Here is a 23,008-nt window from a genome sequence, read left to right as displayed (position 1 = left end):
GAAAAAGATAGCTGATCCGCCAATGCTTTGCCTCGAGAAGGACTCGAGGTCATCGAGGCAGCCTGGGTCAAAGATGAAGCTTCGGCAGGAAAAAAGGCATCAAAAGAATATGGAGATTTAGACAATCGAAACTGATGCATCCTTGAGATGTGGAAGTGGAGACCTCGATCGAGGAGTCGGCGGTCTAGTCGAAGTAAGAGTAGATCGAGGCTTACTTGAAGAGGGACGTTCTTTAGAAGAAAAACTATGCCTGGAAGTATGCCTCGATGAAGACCTCGATCATCGGTGAGAACGGTGCTTGGAAGCAGATCTCGAAGATCAAGGAGACTTCGCCTCAGAGACAGAAGCAGCCGATGCCACCAAAGAATGGATAGGACTGGAGGCTGTAGATCAAAGCTCCAGAGGCTTGGTGGAGGACCTCGATGCACTCCCAAAGACTCTGCTCCTTGTATAGAGTGTGAGGATTCCTGCCGAGGCACTTGCAAAGCTTCTGCTCCTTGCTTTACGTGCTTAGATGCCAGACCAGACACTCGCAGAGACTCTGCTCCCTGCAAAGAATGTGCAAGCTCAGACTGAGGCAAAGGAAGCGGCTCAACCTCGCAGGAGTCTGCAGAATGCCCAGGCTGAATGACAGGAAGAAGCTTCGGTCCCATATTAGTAAGGAACTGAATGAATTGCTTCTCCAACTGGTCTGGAAAGAAGCCAGCAAGGATGGATCCGCATCTGAAACCGGACCACCTGCTTTGGCTGGAGGTTCCACCGAGACAGTGTAAATGTGCTTCGACCTGGAAGTCTTAGGCACCTTAAGCACCACCGCTGGAACTTTCTGCTGAGCTATCTGACCTGAGGATACAGGGGAAGATACAGCAGACGTTATCGTGGAGAGAGCCGCTGCAAACGATGAAGGTCTGATGAGGCTCGAGGTGGAAGCAGTAGAAGCAGGAGTCTCGGTCGAAGGTGAGGCCGAGTTCGCCTTTGAAGTCGAGGGATCGGAGGAAGAATCCACCCTGAAGAGCTTCTCCACCAAAAGACAACGACGTTTAAGGGCTCGAGGTTGAAGAGTAGCACAGCGCTCGCACGACTTCGGTTGATGATCCGGCCCAAGGCACTTCCTAAAAAGATTATATCCCGGTATGTTTGCATCCCATCCATGTGATTCACTGAACCATGTCTCTTTGATAGCAACAATATCTAGATCTGCCTCTAACATCAGGGCTTGCAGATCATGAACTTTGTTGCTTAGACTGCGAGCATTTGTGGTCATCGCTTTCCAGCTATTTTTCAGCGATAATCTCCTTTTTCGTATGGATTTTTGTGTCGTTTCACTTTCCGTTGCAATACTAAGAAATGAGTTGCTGATATTGCTTATGTTGCAGTCTTTACTACTATCACATCTTTTCTTTTGCCGGGGGTGGTCTCTATAATTGTCCTTCGTACATACACCACCCCCACCTTCTAGTTTAAATGCCTAGAAAAATATTGTCTAAATTTCTCTGCAAGGTTTCTTTTTCCTGCTGTAGTAATATGTAGCCCATCAGTGCAATATAGCTTCTTGTCCTTTAGATCTGAAGCTGGGCCTCTCCTCCCTTGAAAAGAGAAGACTGTGAGGAGACATGATCAAAACATTCAAAATACTGAAAGGAATAGACTTAATAGAAAAAGACAGACTGTTCACCCTCTTCAAGGTAGGGAGAACGAGAGGACACTCTCTAAAGTTGAAAGGGGATAGATTCTGTACAAACGTAAGGAAATTCTTCTTTACCCAGAGAGTGGTAGAAAACTGGAACGCTCTTCCGGAGTCTGTTATAGGGGAAAACACCCTCCAGGGTTTCAAGACAAATTTGGACAATTTCATGCTAAACTGGTGAGAATGGACTCATTTGGAGCACTGGTCTTGACCTAGGGGCTGCCGCGTGAGCAGACTGCTGGGCAGGATGGACCACTGGTCTGACCCAGCAGCGGCAAGTCTTATGTTCTTATGGTACCAACAAAGTAAGTACTTCAGCTCAACAGCCTTCATAAGGGGCCATATGACCGTATAAAGAAAGCAGATTAAATTTATGAGCAACTAGTACCATAGGAAAGGTTTAATAGCAAACCCAAGGTATACTCGGCTAACAGAAAGCTACCTAATCGCATCCATAATCTACAAAAAGGTAAAAATCTACATACACCAGCGCCAAAATGTGTGGTTGTTCTATGGAAGCGTATTCTCTTTTCTCTATCATTTTCTTTATGCCAGACATAATGGTACCTGTGTATTCCAAAGAGTTCTACTTTTCTCTTCTGTTCATAAATTATCATCCCCAAAGGCTTGGGGTACATCCAGGTGTGTTTTTGTAAAGGTGAGACAAGCATTGATGTTGATCTTTAATAGAAGCAGATTCTGCATTGCTACTTTCCTATGAATTCCACTTTTGTCCAGCCTCTTTCTTATTTTGGAGTCACCAACATTGACCTTAGCAAAGGAAAGAGAAGAAGCCTGCAGTTCTTTGGATGTTCTTCTGGGAAGGTTTGGAACTTCCTGAATGAGCCGGCATTGAGTTCTTGGAGTAATTTTGGCAAACCATCCATCTTGGGAAGATTGACCATTGTTCCAAGTCATCTCCATTTGGAGACAACGGCTTTCATAGTAAGATTCAATATACAGTACAGTAAGGTTTAGATTCAATAGGGCTAGATGCAATCAGGCCTGCTGTATTCAGTTAGCTGAATCTAATTATCAACTGAATTTGGTTAATAGGTTGATTGAGTAACTAAGGGGACAACTACTGTTTCATACAAGTGATAAAAGTACTGGATAACTTTATTCCTTAAATAAATTAAACAATAACTTATAAACAGTGTTGTGTTTACGCAGGATCCCTTTGTCTAATATTACATTTGTTTAAAGATTAGAAACCATTCAACACGTGCCATATATGCAATAACAGGGGAAATCAAGAATGGGGGGTGGACTTCTTCACATCACTGTGTCAGTGCAAAGCTTTATGTGATGCTATTTCTCATTAGTGCATTCTCTCTTGTAAAAACAATTTCTTCTGATGTTCCTCACAAACACATTTTTTTGCCACAATACACATTTTATAACAGGTTCCATATTCAGAGAGCATTTATAAAATAATGTCATTTTGCACATGCAGACCTAAACATACATTTTCTGACCTAGCCATCTTATATAAATTTAGGCTAAAAATGCAACCGTATGTAGGTCAACATGATAAAAAGTTCAGATTATCATCCGTTTAGACCTCTATGCTTCTCATCTCCTTTGTTGCCTTCTTATATAAGCAGCTAAAAGGTCACCTCTTTATCTATACCAGTGGTCTCAAACCTGCGGCCCGGGGGCCACATGCAGCCCATCAGGTACAATTTTGAGGCCCTCGGTATGTTTATCATAATCACAAAAGTAAAATAAAACAGTTTCTTGATCATATGTCTCTTTAGCTATAGATCACAATATTATTATTAAACCTTAGTCAAAAGGAAAGATTTATAAACTATAAAGAGTTTTTAACTCATGCAAAATTGTAATTTCTTTAATAAAAATACACAAAAAAGACTCCAAGAAAGACTGCTGGAGGAACTTTAAAAGAAACAAACGTTAAGGCAGTTAATAAGTCAATGGGTTCCGACAGTGGAATTCTGGAGATAAACAGTAGTGTGAACACCAAGCAATAAATACACTATTTCTATATGAAATTTTTTATGTGAAGTGAGGTATCCTCAGTGTGAGAGGTCAGCGAAGGGAGGAAAACCTCTAGCGCAATGAATAACAAGGGGAGAGCTAGCAAGCCCCTACCAGCACACCATCATCGGATATCTCACGTGTGCTCAAACTGAATGGTGAGAATCAATGTGATAAATAAATCAATAATTATAATGGTCACACAAGTGAAATCAAACAGAAAATCACTCTGAGAACCCCCCAGCCAACTCCCCAGAAGAACTCAGACTTAGCTTGAATTAGATGAAAACAATGTCCTTTGTATTTATTGTTTGGTGTTCACACTACTGTTTATCTCCAGAATTCCACTCTCAGAACCCACTGACTTATTAACTGCCTTAATGTTTATTTCTTTAATAAGACATTAACTATTTTTTCTGAGGCCCTCCAAGTACCTACAAATCCAAAATGTGGCCCTGCAAGGGGTTTGAGTTTGAGACCACTGATCTATACTATTTAACAAAGCTAAGTGTATCAAACAATGCAATTATTATTTTTGGGAATAAGAGGCCAAAGGCTGCGAGTATAGTACTAACATACTTTTACCATCAGATCCATGGCCTTTGCACCAAGAGCACCTTTTACAAAGCCACGGTAACAATTCCCACATAGCAAATGTGATGCAGTCCATTCAATCATATTTGTTGCACCAGGACTCCTACTGCGGCTTTGTAAAAAGGCCCCCAAGAATTCAAAATCTAATCTAATCCTTGATCTTATATACCAGATCATTCCCTGAAGGGACTCGAACCAGTTAACAAAAAATAATCTCAGAGATTAGTGATGAATAGAAAAAGAGAATCAGTGACTATCAACATATAAAGATTAACTGAGAATTATATCAATTTTCTGTAAGGTATTTCGTAAACAAATGTGTTTTCAGGGTTTTTCTAAAACGAGTCAATGAGACAAGAGTTCTAATATCTGGAGGAAGGTCATTCCAAATCTTCACCATTATAAAGACTGAAGAATGTGAAAGCCTACCTAATGTTTGAATCCCTTTAATATAGGGAAGTAATAGTTTGAATTTATGTATATACCTCGTAGAGTTAAAAATGATAAGAGTTAAAAGAAAGAGGAAATAATGGGGAAAAAAATCCCATACAAACTCTTTAAAATTAACATTTGCACATTTAAACTGAACCCTCCAATAAATCGGAAGCCAATGCAGAGTTCTCAACAAAGGAGTAACATGATCGTATTTATTTTTCCCAAAAATTATTTTGGCTGCCATATTCTGAATAAGTTGTAATCTCTTCAAATTACCTTTCCTTACACCAATGTAAAGGGAATTGGCATAATCCAAATAAGCCAATATTATAGCCTGAACCAACACTACAAAATGATGCTGGTGAAAAAACAACAAACTCTCCTTAGCATCTGTAAACTAAAATAACATTTTTTAGATATATTAATTTGATTTGTCATAGATAAAGTAGAATCCAAAACAAATCCCAGAATTCTAGATGAATATTCAATCTTTAAAGAATCACCTGAAATTAAGCTGTACTCTTATCCATAGCAACAGTCGTATTAAAAAGACTGTAGAACATAAGCATTGCCTCTGCCGGGTCAGACCAGGGGTCCATTGTGCCCAGCAGACAGCTCCTGCGGCGGCCCCCCAGGTCCATGACCTGTAAGTGGTCCTTTACCTAAACCTTTTATTCCCTAATCATTTAATATTCTGTATAGTAACCCTTCAATCCCCTTCTCCTTCAGGAAATCATCCAAACCCTTTTTGAAACCCAATATCGTACTCTGTTCTACCATATCCTCTGGAAGCGCATTCCAGGTGTCCACCACCCTCTGAGTGAAGAAGAACTTCCTAGCATTTGTTCTGAATCTGTCTCCTTTCAATTTTTCTGAATGCCCTCTTGTTTTTGTTTTCCCCGCTAGTCGGAAGAATCTGTCCCCCTCCACCTTCCCTATGCCTTTCATCTATAATAATAAAACCCTAGAGCGTGCATGCGCTCGTGATCCCTGCCGCTGTGATTTCTGATCCGTGGCCGTGTTCCATTTTAGAACATAGCGGCAGGGATCACTCTAGCCACTCCCCTCCTCTCAAACTCACTCACCAACTGCTGGAGGAAGCGCAGGCAAGCTCTCTCCCTGCCCGCGTCCTTGCCGCCCCGATAGGTGCTGGCGGCGGCGGCCGGGAGGAGGGCTTCGTGGAGCGCCACCGCACGCCAACACCTTCACAGTCTCCTGAGCCGCATCCTCGCCACCCCGATTGCCGGCACTCAGTCTTCACGCTTCCGCGACGCAGGCGGGGATCGGAAAGGGTAAGGGAGCCGAGTCAGCGGGGGTTGGGCTGGGAGGGGAGAGAAGTGGTCTGCCTCGGGTTTTTCAAGGCCTGGCTTTTTCGGGCAGCAGCAGCGTTTACAATTCGCTGCTGTTGCCGGCTTCAGGCCTTCCTCTCTGGCGGGTCCTGTCTACTTTCTGTTTTCAGGAAGACGACCCGACAGAGAGGAAGACCTGAAGCCGGCAACAGCAATGAATTGTGAATGCTGCTGCTGCCCAATGAAGTTCAAGAAGGAAAGGGAGCAGAGGGGGAGAGAATGGCTTGGAGGGAAGAAGAGATGGCAGGGCATGGAGGGAAGGAGGAATGTATGCCAGACCAAGGGAAAAGGAAGGGGGAAAGGAAGGAGGAGATGCCATATGGAACAGAGAGAGAGAGAGAGGGCAGACACTGGATGGAAAGAGAAGAGAGGGCAGTGAATGGAAGGGGCAAGACAGAGGGTGAACAGTAGATAGAAGGGGTAGAGAGAGGGAGACAGACACTGAATGGAAGTGTGGGGGAGAGGAGGGACAGCCGCTGAATGAAGTCTGAAGGACAGGGGGAGCAGACGTTGGAAGGAAGTGGGGAGGAGAAAGAAAAAAGGGCACATGCAGGATTGAGGGAAGAGGATAGAGTTAGAAATAAAGATAGACAGACAGAGGGCCAGGGAGAGACAGACAGAAAGAATGACAGACAGACAGCATCCAAGGAGAGAGAAACAAATTTAAAAAAACCAGACAGACATGTACTTTAGCACCCGTTAATGTAACGGGCTTAAACACTAGTGATCTTATAAGTCTCTATCATGTCCCCTCTAAGTCTCCGCTTTTCCAGGGAAAAGAGCCCTAGCTTCTCTAGCCTTTCAGTATATGAAAGGTTTTCCATGTCTTTAATCATCCTTGTTGCTCTTTTCTGGACCCTCTCCTTCTTAAGGTATGGCGACCAGTATTGGATGCAGTACTCCAGATGCGGGCGCACCATCGCACGATAAAGTGGCAGGATAACTTCCTTCGTTCTGGTAGTGATACCTTTTTTGATAATGCCCAACATTCTGTTTGCCTTCTTTGAGGCCGCTGCTCATTGTGCCGCCGGCTTCATTATTTTATCCACCAATACCCCCAAGTTCTTTTCTAGGTTGCCTTTCCCCAGTACCATCCCTCCCATCGTATACAGCGGGTTCCCTTTCCCTATGTGCAAGACTTTACATTTCTCTACATTGAAGCTCATCTGCCATTTATTTGCCCACTCATTCAGTTTGTTCAGGTCCCTTTGTAGTTCTTTACATTCCTCAACAGTTCTAACCCTGCTGGAGAGTTTTGCGTCATCCGCAAATTTTATAACCTCGCACTTTGTCCCTGATTCCAGGTCATTAATGAATATGTTGAACAGCAGTGGTCCCAGCACTGACCCCTGTGGGACGCCACTCGTGACCCCTTTCCAGTCAGAGTAGTGTCCCTTTACTCCTACCCTCTGTTTCCTGTCCGCCAGCCAATTTTTGATCCATCTATACATGTACCCTTCCACCCCGTGTATTATGAAAAACTAAGAGAACTGCTAACAGCACTCAGGAGCTGTCCCTTAGAGAAAAAGGTTTGTTCTGAAATGATCCTTTTTAGGGCTAGTTGATTTAAAGTACTGCTTCCATTGGCCAGAAATTAAGTTTATATTTTAAAAATAAAAAGGTGTAACGCACAAGATTTGTAACAAAAAGACTAGCAACACATAAGACTACATGAACACTGAAATGGCATCCAAGCTCAATATGAAGGTAATATACCTGAACAGAGGGAACCTCTGTAAACGCCTTCACAAAATCATCTTCATCCAGGGCTCCAGCACCTCCTTCCTTTGTTGTTCCTGTAAAAAGAATATTAAAAAATCAAGCATCTAAAAAAACAACAACAAAAAAGGCAACACATTTTTGATTCATGTAATATACATACTATGATGTGATGACAGTGTTAGGCCACGACACATTTAAGATGTTGCTGTTCTAGCAGGCAACTGCTAAGGTTAGTGTTTGTTTTTTAACATTAAGGGCCCCTTTTACAAAGCTGTGGCAGCAATTCTCCCACAGTGCACTTGCCGCAGAGGAATCGCTACCACGGCTTTATAAAAGGATCTATAAAAGTGTTATCAGTATTCTTCCCAGGAAGATTTTAATAGACATACTTCCTGGTTGATTTTACTGATTCTCCAACTAAATTACAGAAAATTTTATATGCAGTACTCCCACACCCCTACCCAGCTACAGATTGTATTCAGAGGCAGCAAACCCTCTTATAATTTGTTTTTCACTTGTCTCTATGTGGAATCATGGGATAACTAGTTAGACATTAGGAAGTTGAGACATTTGAACAATCTCTTCGATGGAGACACTACAATTTGACAACTCATGAATGGCAAGCTCTCCAAGATCTTACGACTTGACGGTTGTGATATGGAAAGCTGATAAAGGTGGAGCTATCATTCTTCAAGATACTGAGGACTCTAGAAAGGAAGTGTATCATCAGTTACTGGATGAGTCTACATATCAAGTATTGGAGAAGGATCCGTCAGATGGAATTTTGGGTAAAGTGCTTCAATTTGTGACCGAAGGTACAAAGAAAGCTTTCTTGCCTAGAAGATCAATTTCTTAGTTACACCAAGTTTACCAAAATTTGCTCCTTCCTCTCCGAGCACACTATCCGGACCCTTGTCCAAGCTCTTGTAACCTTGCACTTAGATTACTGCAATCTACTCCTAACTGGTATCCCTCAGTGTCACCTCTCCCCCTTGCAATCTGTGCAAAAAACTCTGCTGCGAGACTCATCTTCTACCAACCTTGCTACGCTCATGTCACCCCTCTCCTTAAGTCACTTCACTGGCTCCCTATCTGCCATCGCATACAGTTCAAGATCTTATTGCTGACCTAAAAGTGTATTCTTTCTGCTGCCCCTCAATATCTCTCCTTGCTTCTCTCTCCTTATACACTTCCCAGAGAACTCAGTCCCTCAATAAGTCACTCCTAACGTTACCCTTCTCCTCCACTGCCAATTCCAGACTTAGTTCCTTTCATCTAGCTGCCCCCTATGCCTGGAATAAATTACCTGAGTTTGTCCGTCAAGCCCCTTCCCTTGTTTAAAAGCAGACTGAAAACCCACCTTTTTGATATAGCTTTCAAACCTTAACCCTACTCCTCTGCCCTCTAACCCAGCCAGCTAATTAACCGTTCCCCTTAACTGTATCCATGACATCTTGTTTGTCTGTCTTGCCTATTTAGATTGTAAGCTCTTTCAAGCAGGGACTGTTTTCTTACTCTTTACGACTTTGTACAGCACTGCGTGTGTCTGATACACTATAGAAATAATTAGTAGTAGTAAAATTCCAATTTTTTATACATTTCCCAAAATTCACAAGAATATGAATTCCCCTCCCCCCAGGCTGTCCGATAGTATCGGCACGCAACTCTCTTTTAGAGAGAGTATGGAGATACTTTAATCAATTTCCTCAGATGCATGTTGAGATGATTCCATCCTACGAAAAAAACAGTTCTCATTTTTTGAGATTATTAGATGGTCTGCAAGTATCGCCTTCTCAAACAATTATTTTGGCTACGCTAGATGAAACTTTGCTGTATACCAACATACCTCAGAATGAAGCATTAGAGACAATCTCAGAAATTTAAAGTGCAGCCCCACATCCCTACTTCCATAATTACCGTATTTACTGGCATATAGGACACAGCAGCGTATACGATGTACCTCCTTTTTAAAAACATTTAAAAGAAAGAAACACTTATATGCATGTACAGTGCCCCTTCCCCTGTCAGGCTCTGCACCCAGCCCCTTCCCTGCCAGGCACCACTCAAAGCCCCCTTTCTTCCCAGGCTTTCCTCCCTGCCCTGTCAGTCCATCCGTCTTACGTCCTCTGCTGCTGGAATCCCTGGTGGTCCAGAGGTGCAGCAGGCAGAAGTGAGCTTTCTGCACTCCTGCCCCGCTGCTAACCCGGTTGGTGCCGCCTCAAATTCTGGCTTCTTCAGCCACTGGGGTGCCGAACAGGGGCATGCTTTGGGGCTGCTGCTCAGCGCTGAACTGTTTCCTGAATAGCTACCCGGAAACAGCTCAGCGCCAAGGATGTAGAAGTTTACATGATGAGACCGGCCATATTGGAGTGGATCATACCACTGAGCTAATCAGGGCCCAGTTCTTCTGGCCCAAACTGTCTGTTAACATTGAACAATATGTTAAGACATGTGGGAAGTGTATTATGAAAAACATTGCCTACTTGAGCTGTGCCTCTAATGCAGTGTTTTTCAACCTTTTTTGGGCAAAGGCACACTTGTTTCATGAAAAAAATCACGAGGCACACCACCATTAGAAAATGTTACAAAATTTAACTCTGTGCCTATATTGACTATATATAAAGTAATTCTCTTGAATAGGAATCAAATAAACACAAAGAAAGTATTTTATAATTACTTTATTATGAAATATTAAGTAAACAGAATAGTGAAAAATTATAAAATACTTTATTCAGTGCGAAACCTGGGCCTGTTTGGCTGAAAACAAAGCTAATATTCTGGCTGGAATCGAAGAAAGACACACACGTAGCTCTTCGTCAACAGCCGTTCCCTTCACCGCCCCGTCACCGTCACCGCCATCCCTTTCACCGCCCCGTCACCGCCACTGCCATCCCATTCACTGCCCCGTCACCGTCCCCGCTGCATCCATATAAGCCTTAGTACTGTAATATTTAGCTTATTCCTTTCTTATAAATCAAAGTTCCTGCTGCTGAACTAGAGAAAGAGATGTTCAGCTGGCAGGGCTTTGTTTATAAATTTTTATCAACACAACTAATATACTACTTTATCCTAAAGCAAAAAATAAATAAATAAATATAATTTTTTTTTTCTACCTTTGTTGTCTGGTTTCTGCTTTCCACATCTTCTCATTCAATTCCTTCCATCCACTGTGTGTCTTCTCTCTACTTCTTCCATTTGCTGTTACTGTGCCTCTCCCTTCACCCCCCCCCCCAATTGGTCTAGCACCCATCTTCTTCCCTCCGCTCCCCCATAGTCTGGCATCTGTCTTCTTCCCACTCTGTCTTCCACATTTCCCTTCGGGGTCTGTTCCTCTCCACCCTCCTTCAATGTCTGTCCTATTCCTTTCCACCACCACCCTTCCCTCCCTCCTTTACCATCTGTTCCTTTCTACTACCCTTCAGCTCCTCTCACGTGGCTTATCTATCTACCTTCCTCCCTCTTATTTTCATGGCACGTTACAATGTAATTTGTGCAAGCCACTGGAGCCTGCAAGCTCGGTCCCTGTCCCATCCCCACAAACCATCTCGCTTCTGTGCTCCTATTTTCTCCATTTCTAATATCTCCCCTATGTATCTGTCATTGCCCCCCCCCCCCCTGTGTCCATATACCATCCCCATGGCATGTCCCCTTTATGTCTCTATCCCTATGCACATAATTTCCCCTCTTTCTGTTACCTTCCTGTGTCCAGATTTCCCCTATCTTCCTCTTCCATACCAGTGTGTCTCTTCTTTTCAACCCCATCTAGCTTTTTTCCCTCTTTCTTCCCCCCCCCTGCTTCTAGCATCTGGCTCACCTGCCTGTCCTTCCCTTTCTTTCCTGCTGTGGGTTTTTCTTTCCGTCTTCATCCCCTTGGCCCAGAATCCTTTTCCCTTTCACTCCCTCCTTCCAATTTGAGCCGGGAACACGAGCGATCGCATGGTCCCCGCAGCCACCACTCGCCTGCCCAATCGATCCTACTGTTTAGCCAGCTCTCTCCCTTCGCCTCACCTTAGTTTGTAGGTTTTGTTTTTCTGCGACATGCACGCTTTCCCAAAGAGCCGCGCACGCGCGGCTGCTCAGTGTTCAATCTTCTGCTCTGCTGCAACTTCCTGTTTCCGGTTGCGTCAGAGCAGAAGATCGAAACTGAACAGCAGCGGGGACCGGGGGTGTCTCATGGGAGCGCGTGCGGGACCCGGCCTGAGGCCTAATCCGTGTCTGCACCGTACGGCACACCAGGCAACATCTTGCGGCACACTAGTGTGCCGCGGAACAGCGGTTGAAAAACACTGCTCTAATGCACATTACCAGCAATGGACCACTAGACCTGGTGTACACTGATTTTCTGTGCCTGGAAAATGACAGCCAAAACATTGGTAATATTTGGGGGGACTCTGATCATTTTACCCAGTATGCCCAAGCCTACCCTACTAAAAATCAATGAGCAGACACAGTTGCAAAAGTGTTATGGGAGAAATATTTTACACACTATGGATTTCCCAACAGAATCCACTTTGGACAAGGTAGATTTTGAAAGCCAGTTAATCAAAGAAATATGCACAGTTTGTGGCATCACAAACTCACATACCACACTACCACCTACAGGAAGATCCACAACCAGAAAGATTCAATAGAACTTTGTTAACATGTTGGGTACTTTAGACCCAAAACAGAAACAATGGAGTCAACATGTCAGCAGATTGGTACATGCTTACAACTGCACAAAGAATGAAGCCACAGGGCATTCCCCTTATTATCTTATGATTGGCCGAGAAGCTAGACTACCTGTGGATGTATGTTTTGGGTCACAACAGATGGTCAGACATCAGGAAACCATCTCAAATACATTCAGAATCTCAAACAGCAACTCAATGCTACTTATCAAGCAGCTCAGGAGACAGCTGACAAACAAAATACAGGCAATAAACTCCGCTATGATGCCCAAGTCAAAAGCCAAGAGCTACAAGCTTGGGGCAGAGCACTGATCAGAGCTCTAGGCATCTCAGAACACACAGGCTATCAAACTGGTAGTGCAAAGAGCCCTATGTGGTACTGACTCCACTGCCAAACCTGCATGTGTACAAACTGACACCGGAAAGTGGAAAAGGTCCTGAGAAAACTCTACACAGAAATCACCTACTCCCCACAAATCAATCAGTCCGATTGCCACAAATTGAGAATTCTACAACATTCAACCCAATAGCAAAAGACAAACAAAAGTTAAGACATCAAACTTGCTCAAAGAATGAATAAGAAAGCTGCGACTCCAACCACTCTGCAGAATTTTCAGAGCTTAAGGATTTCAAATTTCAGATGGAATACTATATGGGCCCAACAAAGGAGAAAACTGCAGACAGTATGTACAAGATACAGGCTGTGTTTATTAAACCAAATATAAAATGCGGTAACTATTGTCAACTTTTTTTTTTTTTTTACAAACCCTGGGACCCGACACAGTCCGTGTTTCGGAGAACACCTTTCTTCAGGAGTCCATTGGTTGTAAGGGTTAAAACAAACCTCAATATAAATTGGTAATAAGCAAAGCGCCTGTACAGTTGGATTGTACTGATTGCTCAAATACAGGCGCTTTGCTTATTTCCAATTTATATTGTGGTTTGTTTTAACCCTTTCAACCAATGGACCCCTGAAGAAGGGTGCTCTCCGAAACACGGACTGTGTAGGGTCCCAGGGTTTGTAAAAAAAAAAAAAAAAAAAAAAGGTTGACAATAGTTACCGCATTTTATATTTGGTTTAATAAACACAGCCTGCATCTTGTACATACTGTCTGCAGTTTTCTCCTTTGTTTGTTGCTTGCTGTTCTTGAATTGCAGACACTGTTGAATACTATATGGACCCACCAGCATTAAAAAAAGCCTAGATCCGAGTTAGTGAAACACTTCACAAATGGGTCACTAAGACATTAACTGAAAGAAATGCTAGCAGTGCAGAGGATCTTAGTGACATACATATGACACACCTCATGCACCTCCTACACATAGGCCAGAAGCAATACCAAATTTATCTGAATCAACCAGTGAATCTGAACCTCTATCTGAACTTAGCAAGTCCAAAGTTGATTAACAGTCCTTACAAAGGAATATTGGCAGACATTAATGCTCCCATATATTTAATTGTAGTAACTGAGAAAAATACAGCCGATAGAGAAAGTATGCCTGTTATTTCAGACAACTCATTGGGTCAGCATGCTGACACTGTAGAGGTACAAAGGTCAGACAGGAACCATAAGCCTGTCACAAAACTTGTTTATAATGTATTGTGTACCCCTTCTAATCAGTCTTTACAAATTTCTGCAAAGACTGTCATTGCTGATTTATTGTATAAATTTACTTTATAAGTCTTTTTCTTATAAGATACATTTGGAGTCGGATGACAGCAGCTACCTCGGGAGACCTTTGATAAAGCGCACAAAGCGAAACATGTCGGGTCTGACTCCCAGGCTTTGGCGAAAGCAAAGATAAGTGCACAATAGTATAATATTTAAAGAAAATGAGATATACAAAATATATATATTTTTTGATAAATGTATTTAAGCATATTTAAAACTCTTTATACGAAATATTGGATATATATGGAATAGCCAATGATGAAGGTTACCATGTAATTCTTCCCGCGGTTGGAAAAGTAACAGCGGTGGAGTGGTGGGCCTGAGACTTTCTCATCTATGGACATATAAGTCTACAAAAGCTAATAATATCTAGTCCTATGTGATTTATACAAGACTGCATTATTTTGGACTGATATCAAGGGCACTACACTATAGCCATATATATAATTGCTGATTTATTGACAGTTCCTGAATGCATAAGAACATATATTCAAGTAGCTAGTCAGGATGACTCTGCTGTACTAGGCAGGACTGGCCTTACATATGGATGTGGGGACCTGAACAACTGTGGCAGGGAGAGAGTGTGAGGAGAGGGGATTAATCTGTTCACTGCATCTTTTAGAGGTTTTTCTATAGCCTCTGATGTTATGGCAATGGGGAAGGTGTCTTGCACACTGTGGATTCCTCCCACTGCCAGGAGCAGAGAGCTTCCATTGGCTCTTTTTGAAAGATTCATTTGTCAGTCTGAAAACAGTGTAGAGAATTAAGGCAGCAGTTGGAGTCAGAAGGGGAAGAGAGTAGGGAAAAACAGTTTGTCTCTCTCTGGTTAATAGTTTTGTGGGAGCTCAGAGAGAATTTCTCTAAGCAGCAGGCTATCTCTATGCATATAGCTCAAGGGATCAGCGTCCCAGAACCCTGAATATACTGGTAAAGAGGAAATTTCTATTAGTACTATTTACTCTCCTGATAGTGCCCTTCTGGCCTGCCTCCTGTGCACATAACCAGCCACAGGATACTCTAGGAGGCCAGGGGCTACAGAATAAATATAGAAATGAAGAAAATAAATCTAAGTCCGGTAAACATTGAATCAATACATATTTCAAATAAAACAAGTTAAACAGTACTATTCAGGCTTCGTGAAGGAGGAGAAAATAGATACAAAAAGAGACTACTTAAGCTGGTCAACTTGCTCATACACAAAACATAGAGGAACAATGGTTTCTGGTAGTGCTCCTCAATTCAAATCAGGTGAATTGATTTGAATCGATTCAATTTTAAGAAAAATCGGCCTCCCGATTCGATGGCCAACCCTTCCCCTCTTGCCTTCCTAAAGCAGGAGCGGCAGCGCTGTCTCTTGCTAGCCGTCCGCTGCCGCTCCTGCTTGATGGGGGAGGGTCAGTCGGAAAGGCCTGAATGTTTCCCCAACTTCCTCGCTCTTACTGGCTTAAACTAATACGGCAGTCTGCAGGATCGCTGGTGCTATAGCGATCCCTACAGCTGCCCGTCGTCCTCAGCAGCACGTTCTTTCTGCTACGATCCCACCCCTCGTCTGACGTCAGGGTTGGGATCGCGGCAGAGGAAATGTGCCGCTGAGGATGACAGCAGCTGCAGGGATCGCTATAGCACCAGCGATCCTGCAGGCTGCCATATTAACAAGGTAAATGCGTGGAAGCTGGGGGGAGCAGGCCTTCACAGGGGGAGCAGGCCTTCGCAGCTGGGAGACAGGCTGTGCAGAGGGAGGAGGAGGAAGAGTGCCTTCGCGGCAGGAGGCAGGCCTGTGTAGAGGGAGGAGAAGGAAAAGTGCCTTCGAGGCAGGAGGAAGGAGTTAGAGAGGGGAGGGGAGATGCTAGACCTGGGGTGAAAGGAAGAAACCAAACCAAAAAGAGGGGGAGGAAAGCAGAGGAGAGGTGCTGGACTAATGGAGAGAGGGAAAGAGAAATGCAAGACCACAAGGGGAAGGGTACAAGAGGGACAGATACTGCTCCAAAGTAGGTGGCCAGGGTGCAGGATAGCAGGAGAAAGCCTGTACCTGGGGAAGGGAATACAAGAGGTAAGGAAGAGAGAAAGAAGAATCTGGATATGGGAAGAGATAAGATGCTGGGCATGGAGGGAGCATAGGAACAGGGACACAAGGGGGACAGTACTGGAGAGGAGAATAGGGACAGGGACACAGAAGAGAGATGCTGGATGAAAGGGAAGTTGAGAAAAGGAGAGATGGTGGACCTGTGGATGGTGGGGTCCATTGCTGCAGCTGCGGAGGGATGGAGATGAAAAAAAGGAAAGATGCCACACCCATGGGGGAGGAAAGTGAAACAGAAGGGGAGGACAGAGATAGAAGATGGATGGTTAGCACGGAGAAAGAAGAAAGAAGGAGAGCCTGATCAAAAGACAACCAGACCAACATGGGACTAACATGATTTGAAAAATGACCAGACAACAAAAGGTAGGAAAAATAATTTTATTTTCTGTTTTGTGATTACAATATGTATTTTTTGTTTGTTTATTTTGTCTACACCACAGGAACTGTGTGGGTAGGAGAGGGCAAAGGGGGCGAAGAGGCTATAAAATAAACCTACCAGGATGTTTGGAAAAAACCACCCAATTGGGCAGGAAAATCAAATTAAAAAAAAAAAAAAAAAAAAAAATCGATTCAATAGGCTGAATCGAATCTAATTTTTTTTTTTTCCTGGATCGGGCAGCACTAGTTTCTGGATGTCACAGATTTTATTGAGAACAAAAGGCCAAATGTAAAAATAACAATACAGAATATATTTGGGGAACTTAAAATTCCAATTGCTTTTAAAAATTGCAACACATAGCATCAGAATAGAAACACATTATATGTTGCGATTTTTATGAGCAACAAATATATTCTGTGTTGATGTTTTTACATAGGACATTTAAGAACATAAGAAGCGACATCTCCGGATCAGACCTTCGGTCCATCAAGTGTGGCGATCTGCACACGCAGAGGCCCTACCAGGTGTACACCTGGCATAATTTTTAGTCACCCATATCCTTCTATGTCTCTCGTAAGGATATGTGCATCTAGTTTGCTTTTGAATCCTAGGACGGTCGATTCCGCAATAACCTCCTCTGGGAGAGCATTCCAGGTGTCAACCACTCTCTGCGTGAAGCAGAACTTCCTGATATTTATCCTGAACTTGTCCCCCCTTAACTTCATTCCATGTCCTCTTGTCCGTGTCAAATTGGACAATGTAAATAATTTTTTCTGCTCTATTTTGTCATATCCCCTCGCAGTCTCCTTTTCTCAAGGGAGAACAATCCCAGTTTCTTAAGTCGATCCTTGTATTTCAGTTTCTCCATACCTTTTACTAGCTTCGTTGCTCGTCTCTGCACCCTCTCCAGCAGTTCTATATCTTTCTTTAGGTTGGGGGACCAATGTTGGACGCAGTATTCCAAGTGGGGTCTGACCATTGCTTTATAAAGCAGCATTATGACCCTCTCCGATCTACTCGTGATTCCATTCTTTATCTTGCCCAACATCCTATTTGCTTTCTTTGCCGCCGCCGCACATTGTGCTGACAGTTTCAGGGTCCTATCTATCAGTACACCCAGGTCCTTTTCTTGTTCACTCTTACTCAGAGTTGCACCTGACATTCTGTACTCGTATTCCTTATTTTTTCTGCCTAAATGCATTACTTTGCATTTCTCCACATTAAACTTCATCTGCCATTTCTCTGCCCATTTCTCTAAATGACACAAATCGCTCTGGAGTTCCTCGCTATCCTTCTGCGATCTGATCGCCCAACATAGCTTTGTGTCATCTGCAAACCTAATGATCTCACTGGATGTTCCTTTTTCTAGGTCATTGATATAAATATTAAATAAGATTGGCCCAAGTACCGAGCCCTGGGGTACACCGCTAGTCACTTTATCCCAATTGGAGAACTTCCCATTTATGCCAGCCATTTGCCTATCCATCTTTGTATATCCCCCTCTATTCTATGGCTTTGTAGTTTCCTGAGAAGTCTTACATGTGGGAACTTTGTCGAATGCTTTCTGGAAGTCTAAGTATATTATGTCCACCGGTTCTCCACTATCAATTTGTTCGTTCACGGTCTCAAAAAACTGAAGTAAATTTGTTAAACATGATTTCCCTTTCCTGAAGCCATTTGTTCTTAATAAACGTTTTTAACCAACAGCTCCTGTGACATTCAAAGACCATTGCTCCTCTCTCTTTGTTTTGTTTTGCATTGCATTCACCAGTGTTTATGGAACATAGATCCTTTTATTTATGTTGTTGTTGCTCAACTTGCTCATAAAGCCAGAGGATAATATTGCTAGAAACAGCATTCCAACAGCAAACTAATTAGCCACTTCTTTTAAAAGTAAAACTGATTAAACTAGAACTACTTTACAGAGACTTTAGTCTGAATGAGTTAGATATTAAATCAGCAAACTTAATTCAATTCACAAACTGTGGTCTAAATCAGTGTTCTTCAACCTTTTTACACCTATGGATCGGCGGGGAAAAAAAAATTATTTTGTGGAACGGCAAACTACTAGGATTGAAATTTAAAAACCCCGTTTCCGCCCTGTCTCTACGAGCTCGGTCCTCGCAAACCATCTGATCCCATCCGCACAATCCTCGGTTATGATTTTATATTGAATGTATTTTATTAAAGTATAAAAAGAAACAATATTCTGTACAATTGTCATTTTAAAACTACAAATAATACAGAGCAAGGATCAACAAAACCCCTGTCTCCCCTCCCCTTCACATATATCCCCTCTACTATCAAGCAAATCGAATAAGCCAAATTATTAGAGAATGCTACACAGAAATATCATGCTAACAGAATACCGCAGTCACACATAGCAGGAATAGAGTTAGGGGAGTGCAACTAGGGCAACTGCCCCCTGGTCAGAGAGAGCCCTAAGCTACTGCCTGGGTTTTGCAGTCCCCAGTTATGTCTAACGCCAGCTCTAGCAGGATATATATTTCAAATCTGATACATTCTACTCACAAAATAGAAATAAAATTATTTTTTTCTACCTTTTGTTGTCTCTGGTTTCTGCTTTCATCTTCTTTTCACTCTCTTCCTTCCAGCGTCTGCCCTCTGTCTCTTCAATCCTGCATCTGCCCCTTCCATCCACTGTCTGCCCTCTCCACCTTCCATATGGTATCTGTCTTCTTTCTATGCCTCTCTCCCCTTTTCATTCAGCCTATACCCCCTCTCTCCTTTTTACATGATTCATTTCAGCTTCACAGCTCTCTTCATTTTTATCTCTCCTACACCAGATCTAGCATCTTTGTCCCTCTCTATTTCTCTGCTGACCCCCTTCCCATCTCTCTACTTTCTCATTCCTGTCTCTCCCTTCCCCTCCTCTAATCTCCCTGCCAGCTGTTTCCTTCCTTTTTCCTTCTCCCTTCCCCCTGTTCAGCAGTAACTCTCTTCCCTTCCCCCTCTCCCAACAGCATCTCTCCTTCTCTCCAGGTCCAGTAGCAGCTGTCCCTTTATTTTCTCTTGTCCAGCAGCTTCCCAGACTCCTTTCCCTCCTCCCCTCCCAGCAGCATCTCTTCTTCTCCCTCTCTCCAGGTCCAGTAGCTGTTGTCCCTTATTTTTTCCCTTGCCCAGCAGCTTCCCAGCCTCCAACAGTGGCTTTCTCCCCTCCCAGCAGCTCTCCGTACTTGCCAGTACAGCGTACTTTGACAGGTCGCGCCACCTCTGAGGAAAGAGGAAGTTGCATCATCAGAGGCAGCCGCGACTCAGCAAAAGCCCCAAGGCTGCCTTAGTGAATCGCTGAGCTGGTAAGTACCGATAGCTGCCGCAGCTCGATCTTGCTGGCCCTGTGAGGACTGGCAGGAAATTGTAGCTGTCGATCTCGCTGGCCCTGCGCGGACCGGCAGGAATTTTCTGCGGACCGGCACCGGTCCACACCGGTAGTTGAAGAACAGTGCTCTAAATTACTTAGATTTACTATGGCTGGTAGTTTTTGCCGATGATTAAAATCAGGAGCATGAATACAGATCAGACATGAATACAGATCATATACAGATACCGGATGGTGCATGAGCTCCAGATCTGAGGCTTTTTTTTCCACCAAACAATAGAAGAGTATAACTAGATGAAATAGAGGGTATAATAGTATTATATCAATATTAATAAGTACACTCCTGCTTCAGTGGCACTGTTAGATTTTAAAACAACCATCGTTGGTGAGAGTATACCAGCTGATAGAATATGACATTTTTCAATATATATTACTGTACTTGGTGGTGTAAGGAAAACTATTGTACAATACTCTAACTTCCCATTGATAACACTGGCATTTTGGTGTATCAAATATTAGACCTGTTTCTGGGTATATTTCACCTGCTGATTCAAAAAAAATTGCACTAGTTTTCTCCTATCAGCTCTAGATTTTTAGATCTAGAACATGTGCTTGCCCATCAAAAAAATCAGGATATTTTAATGTAGCGTTTAAATGAATATCTTTTAAGTGTGAAGGAAACATTAAAAATTAAAAGAAAAAGTATACAACATGAAAATCTACTTATTTCATACCAAGAACACAAGTTTTATCTTGAGGCAAATTACAATAGGTATTTTCTAGGGCTGCATTTCAATTAATATTCTAATCGCAATTAGAGATATATCCCCACCCATTGCAGCTTTTTTGCAACTCTGGGGAAGTCACTTAACTCATCATTGCCCTGAACCACAATGAGCTGCAGTGTGTATGGGGGAGAGAGAGGGGAGGGAATAAAACCAAACATACCTTCAATCCCACAATTAATCATGATTACAAATTTTAAACAATATGCAGCCCTAACAAAAATGAATAAAAATAAAGGAAAAAATAAATACAAAATACAGTTGAAAAATTACAAATTAAAGAATCTAAAATAGTATGCAGAATAGCTATAAATAATCTTACAGTTTTCAAAGCCTACTTCATAAAAACTAGCCTAGTATTTTTCTGTCCCCAAAAGACTTACAACAGGGGTGCCCAAATGGTCAATCGCAAAGGCAACGCGAGTCGATCGCATTGCCTTTGCAATCTTTTTCTCCCTGCTGCTTCTCCAAACCAGGCCTGGCACGTACATGCGCCAGACTCACAAGACTTCACCTCCGACGTCAATTCTGATGTCGAAGAGGAAGTTCTGGGCCAGCCAATCGCTGCCTGGCTGGCCTGGAACTTCCTCCCCAGCGTTAGAATTGACGTCGGAGGTGAAGTCTTGTGGGCCCAGCACTTGTACACGCCAGGCCTGGCTCGGGGAAGCAGCAGGGAGAAATCGGCGTGGTGGCTTGGGGGGAGGGGCAGGGGGAGAGAGAGAAAGAAAGAGAGGGGCAGGGGAAGAGGAAAGAAAGACAGGCAGGCAGGGGGAGAGACAAAGAAAGAAAGGAAGAAAGAAAGAAATATTGGCTTTACAAAAGAAGGAAGTGCAACCAGAGACTCATGAAATCACCAGACAAAAGGTAGGAAAAATTTAGTGATCAAAATGTGTCCGTTTTGAGAATTTATATCTGCTGTCTATTATTTTGCACTATGGCCCCCTTTTACTAAACCGTGATAGTGTTTTTTAGCGCAGGGAGCCTATGAGCATCAGGAGCTGCGAGGGGCATTCAGCGCAGCTATCGCGGTTTAGTAAAAGGGGATGGGGTATATTTGAAAATTTTTGTATAGTTATTACTGAGGTGACATTGCATATTTTAAAGTCATCTGCCTTGACCTTTGAAAAAAACACTGAATACAAATGATAATTAACATTTTCTCTGCCTACAGTGTGTTTTGTGTTTTTTTAAATTTTATTGTTGGTAGATCATTTTGACTTGGTCATTTTAAAAGTAGCTCGCAAGCCAAAAAAGTGTGGGCACCCCTGATTTACAATCTAAGTCTATTCCTAAGGTAATGGGAGGGTTAAGCTAAAGAAAATAAAATGTAGGAAAGGGTGTGGAAGAAAAATGAACAAACAAGAAAAAGTGAATGAGGAAAGATTTGTCTGACTTTTGGGTTATACAGCCAAGCAAACTTAAATTAGCATGCTTGTCAGGGAAAAGTCAACTTACGGTGCTATTCTATTCAAAGGCTTAGTGTTTCTGCAGGCAGGATATTACACTTTGAAACAGATAGTAATGATATTGTGGGCAAATGCAACAATATCTTCAAGGGAAGAGGCTCTGTTTTATATTGTGCAGAGCCTGATTAATAACAAAATGGACCTTTTTTTTTTTTTTTTTTTTGCTGTATTTTATCAATTTCTGACCTAATTTATGGTTGCCTCCATTTTAGATACAGCTCAGAGCATTACAGGTAGTTTAATCTATTTGGCAGTTGCTGTCATCACTGTCACCCATATCTGCACGAGTTAACAGAATTTCTCAGCTTTGGAACACTGCGAACATATCAACAAACATCTGCTTTACAAGTTCATTCTTCCTTACTAGTTACTGCATCAAAATAGTGTTTCCCTTTTCTTTGTCTGATATTAACAAGTTTACTCCTTTATAAAGGTAGAGGGTAAAGAGGATGGGACTTGATATCACTCTGTGTGGTTACAGTGGCCTTAACTATTACAATTTATTATATCTAGGTTCTTCACAGCAACTGATGACCTGATTACAAACAGTATAAAATACAGCACTATGTCCTATATTTTCTTTAAAGAAATGTGATCCTGTAACCCACTATCATCTTGAGTTGCACTGGTTGTCGGTGCGGGCAAGGGTGCAATTTAAGTTTGCTTGTGTACTAACTTTTTAAGGTATTGAATGGGATAGCCCAGCGGTCTCAAACACGCGGCCCGCGGGCCACATGTGGCTCTCCAAGTTTTATTTGCGGCCCGCGGTCTGGACTGGATCATTCCCTTCCTTTTGGAGCAGCAGCGGGTCTGGCCGGTTCATTCCG

At 42.8% G+C, this 23,008-nt stretch overlaps 1 protein-coding gene across 16 annotated transcripts in view; it reads right to left on the bottom strand.

Moving 5' to 3' along the window:
• The window catches only part of CLASP2 (cytoplasmic linker associated protein 2), a 650,335-nt gene that overhangs the window by 436,162 nt on the left and 191,165 nt on the right, over window positions 1–23,008 (bottom strand). For all 16 annotated transcript variants that reach the window (XM_033930348.1, XM_033930349.1, XM_033930352.1 and 13 more), the window contains one exon: window positions 7,783–7,862. In XM_033930348.1, the coding sequence (XP_033786239.1) occupies window positions 7,783–7,862 (80 nt within the window). The remainder of the gene's footprint in view (window positions 1–7,782; window positions 7,863–23,008) is intronic.

The sequence above is a fragment of the Geotrypetes seraphini genome, chromosome 2 (genome assembly GCF_902459505.1).
Source record: "Geotrypetes seraphini chromosome 2, aGeoSer1.1, whole genome shotgun sequence".
Lineage (NCBI taxonomy): Eukaryota > Metazoa > Chordata > Amphibia > Gymnophiona > Dermophiidae > Geotrypetes > Geotrypetes seraphini.
This window is presented reverse-complemented; position numbering and strand designations above follow the sequence as displayed.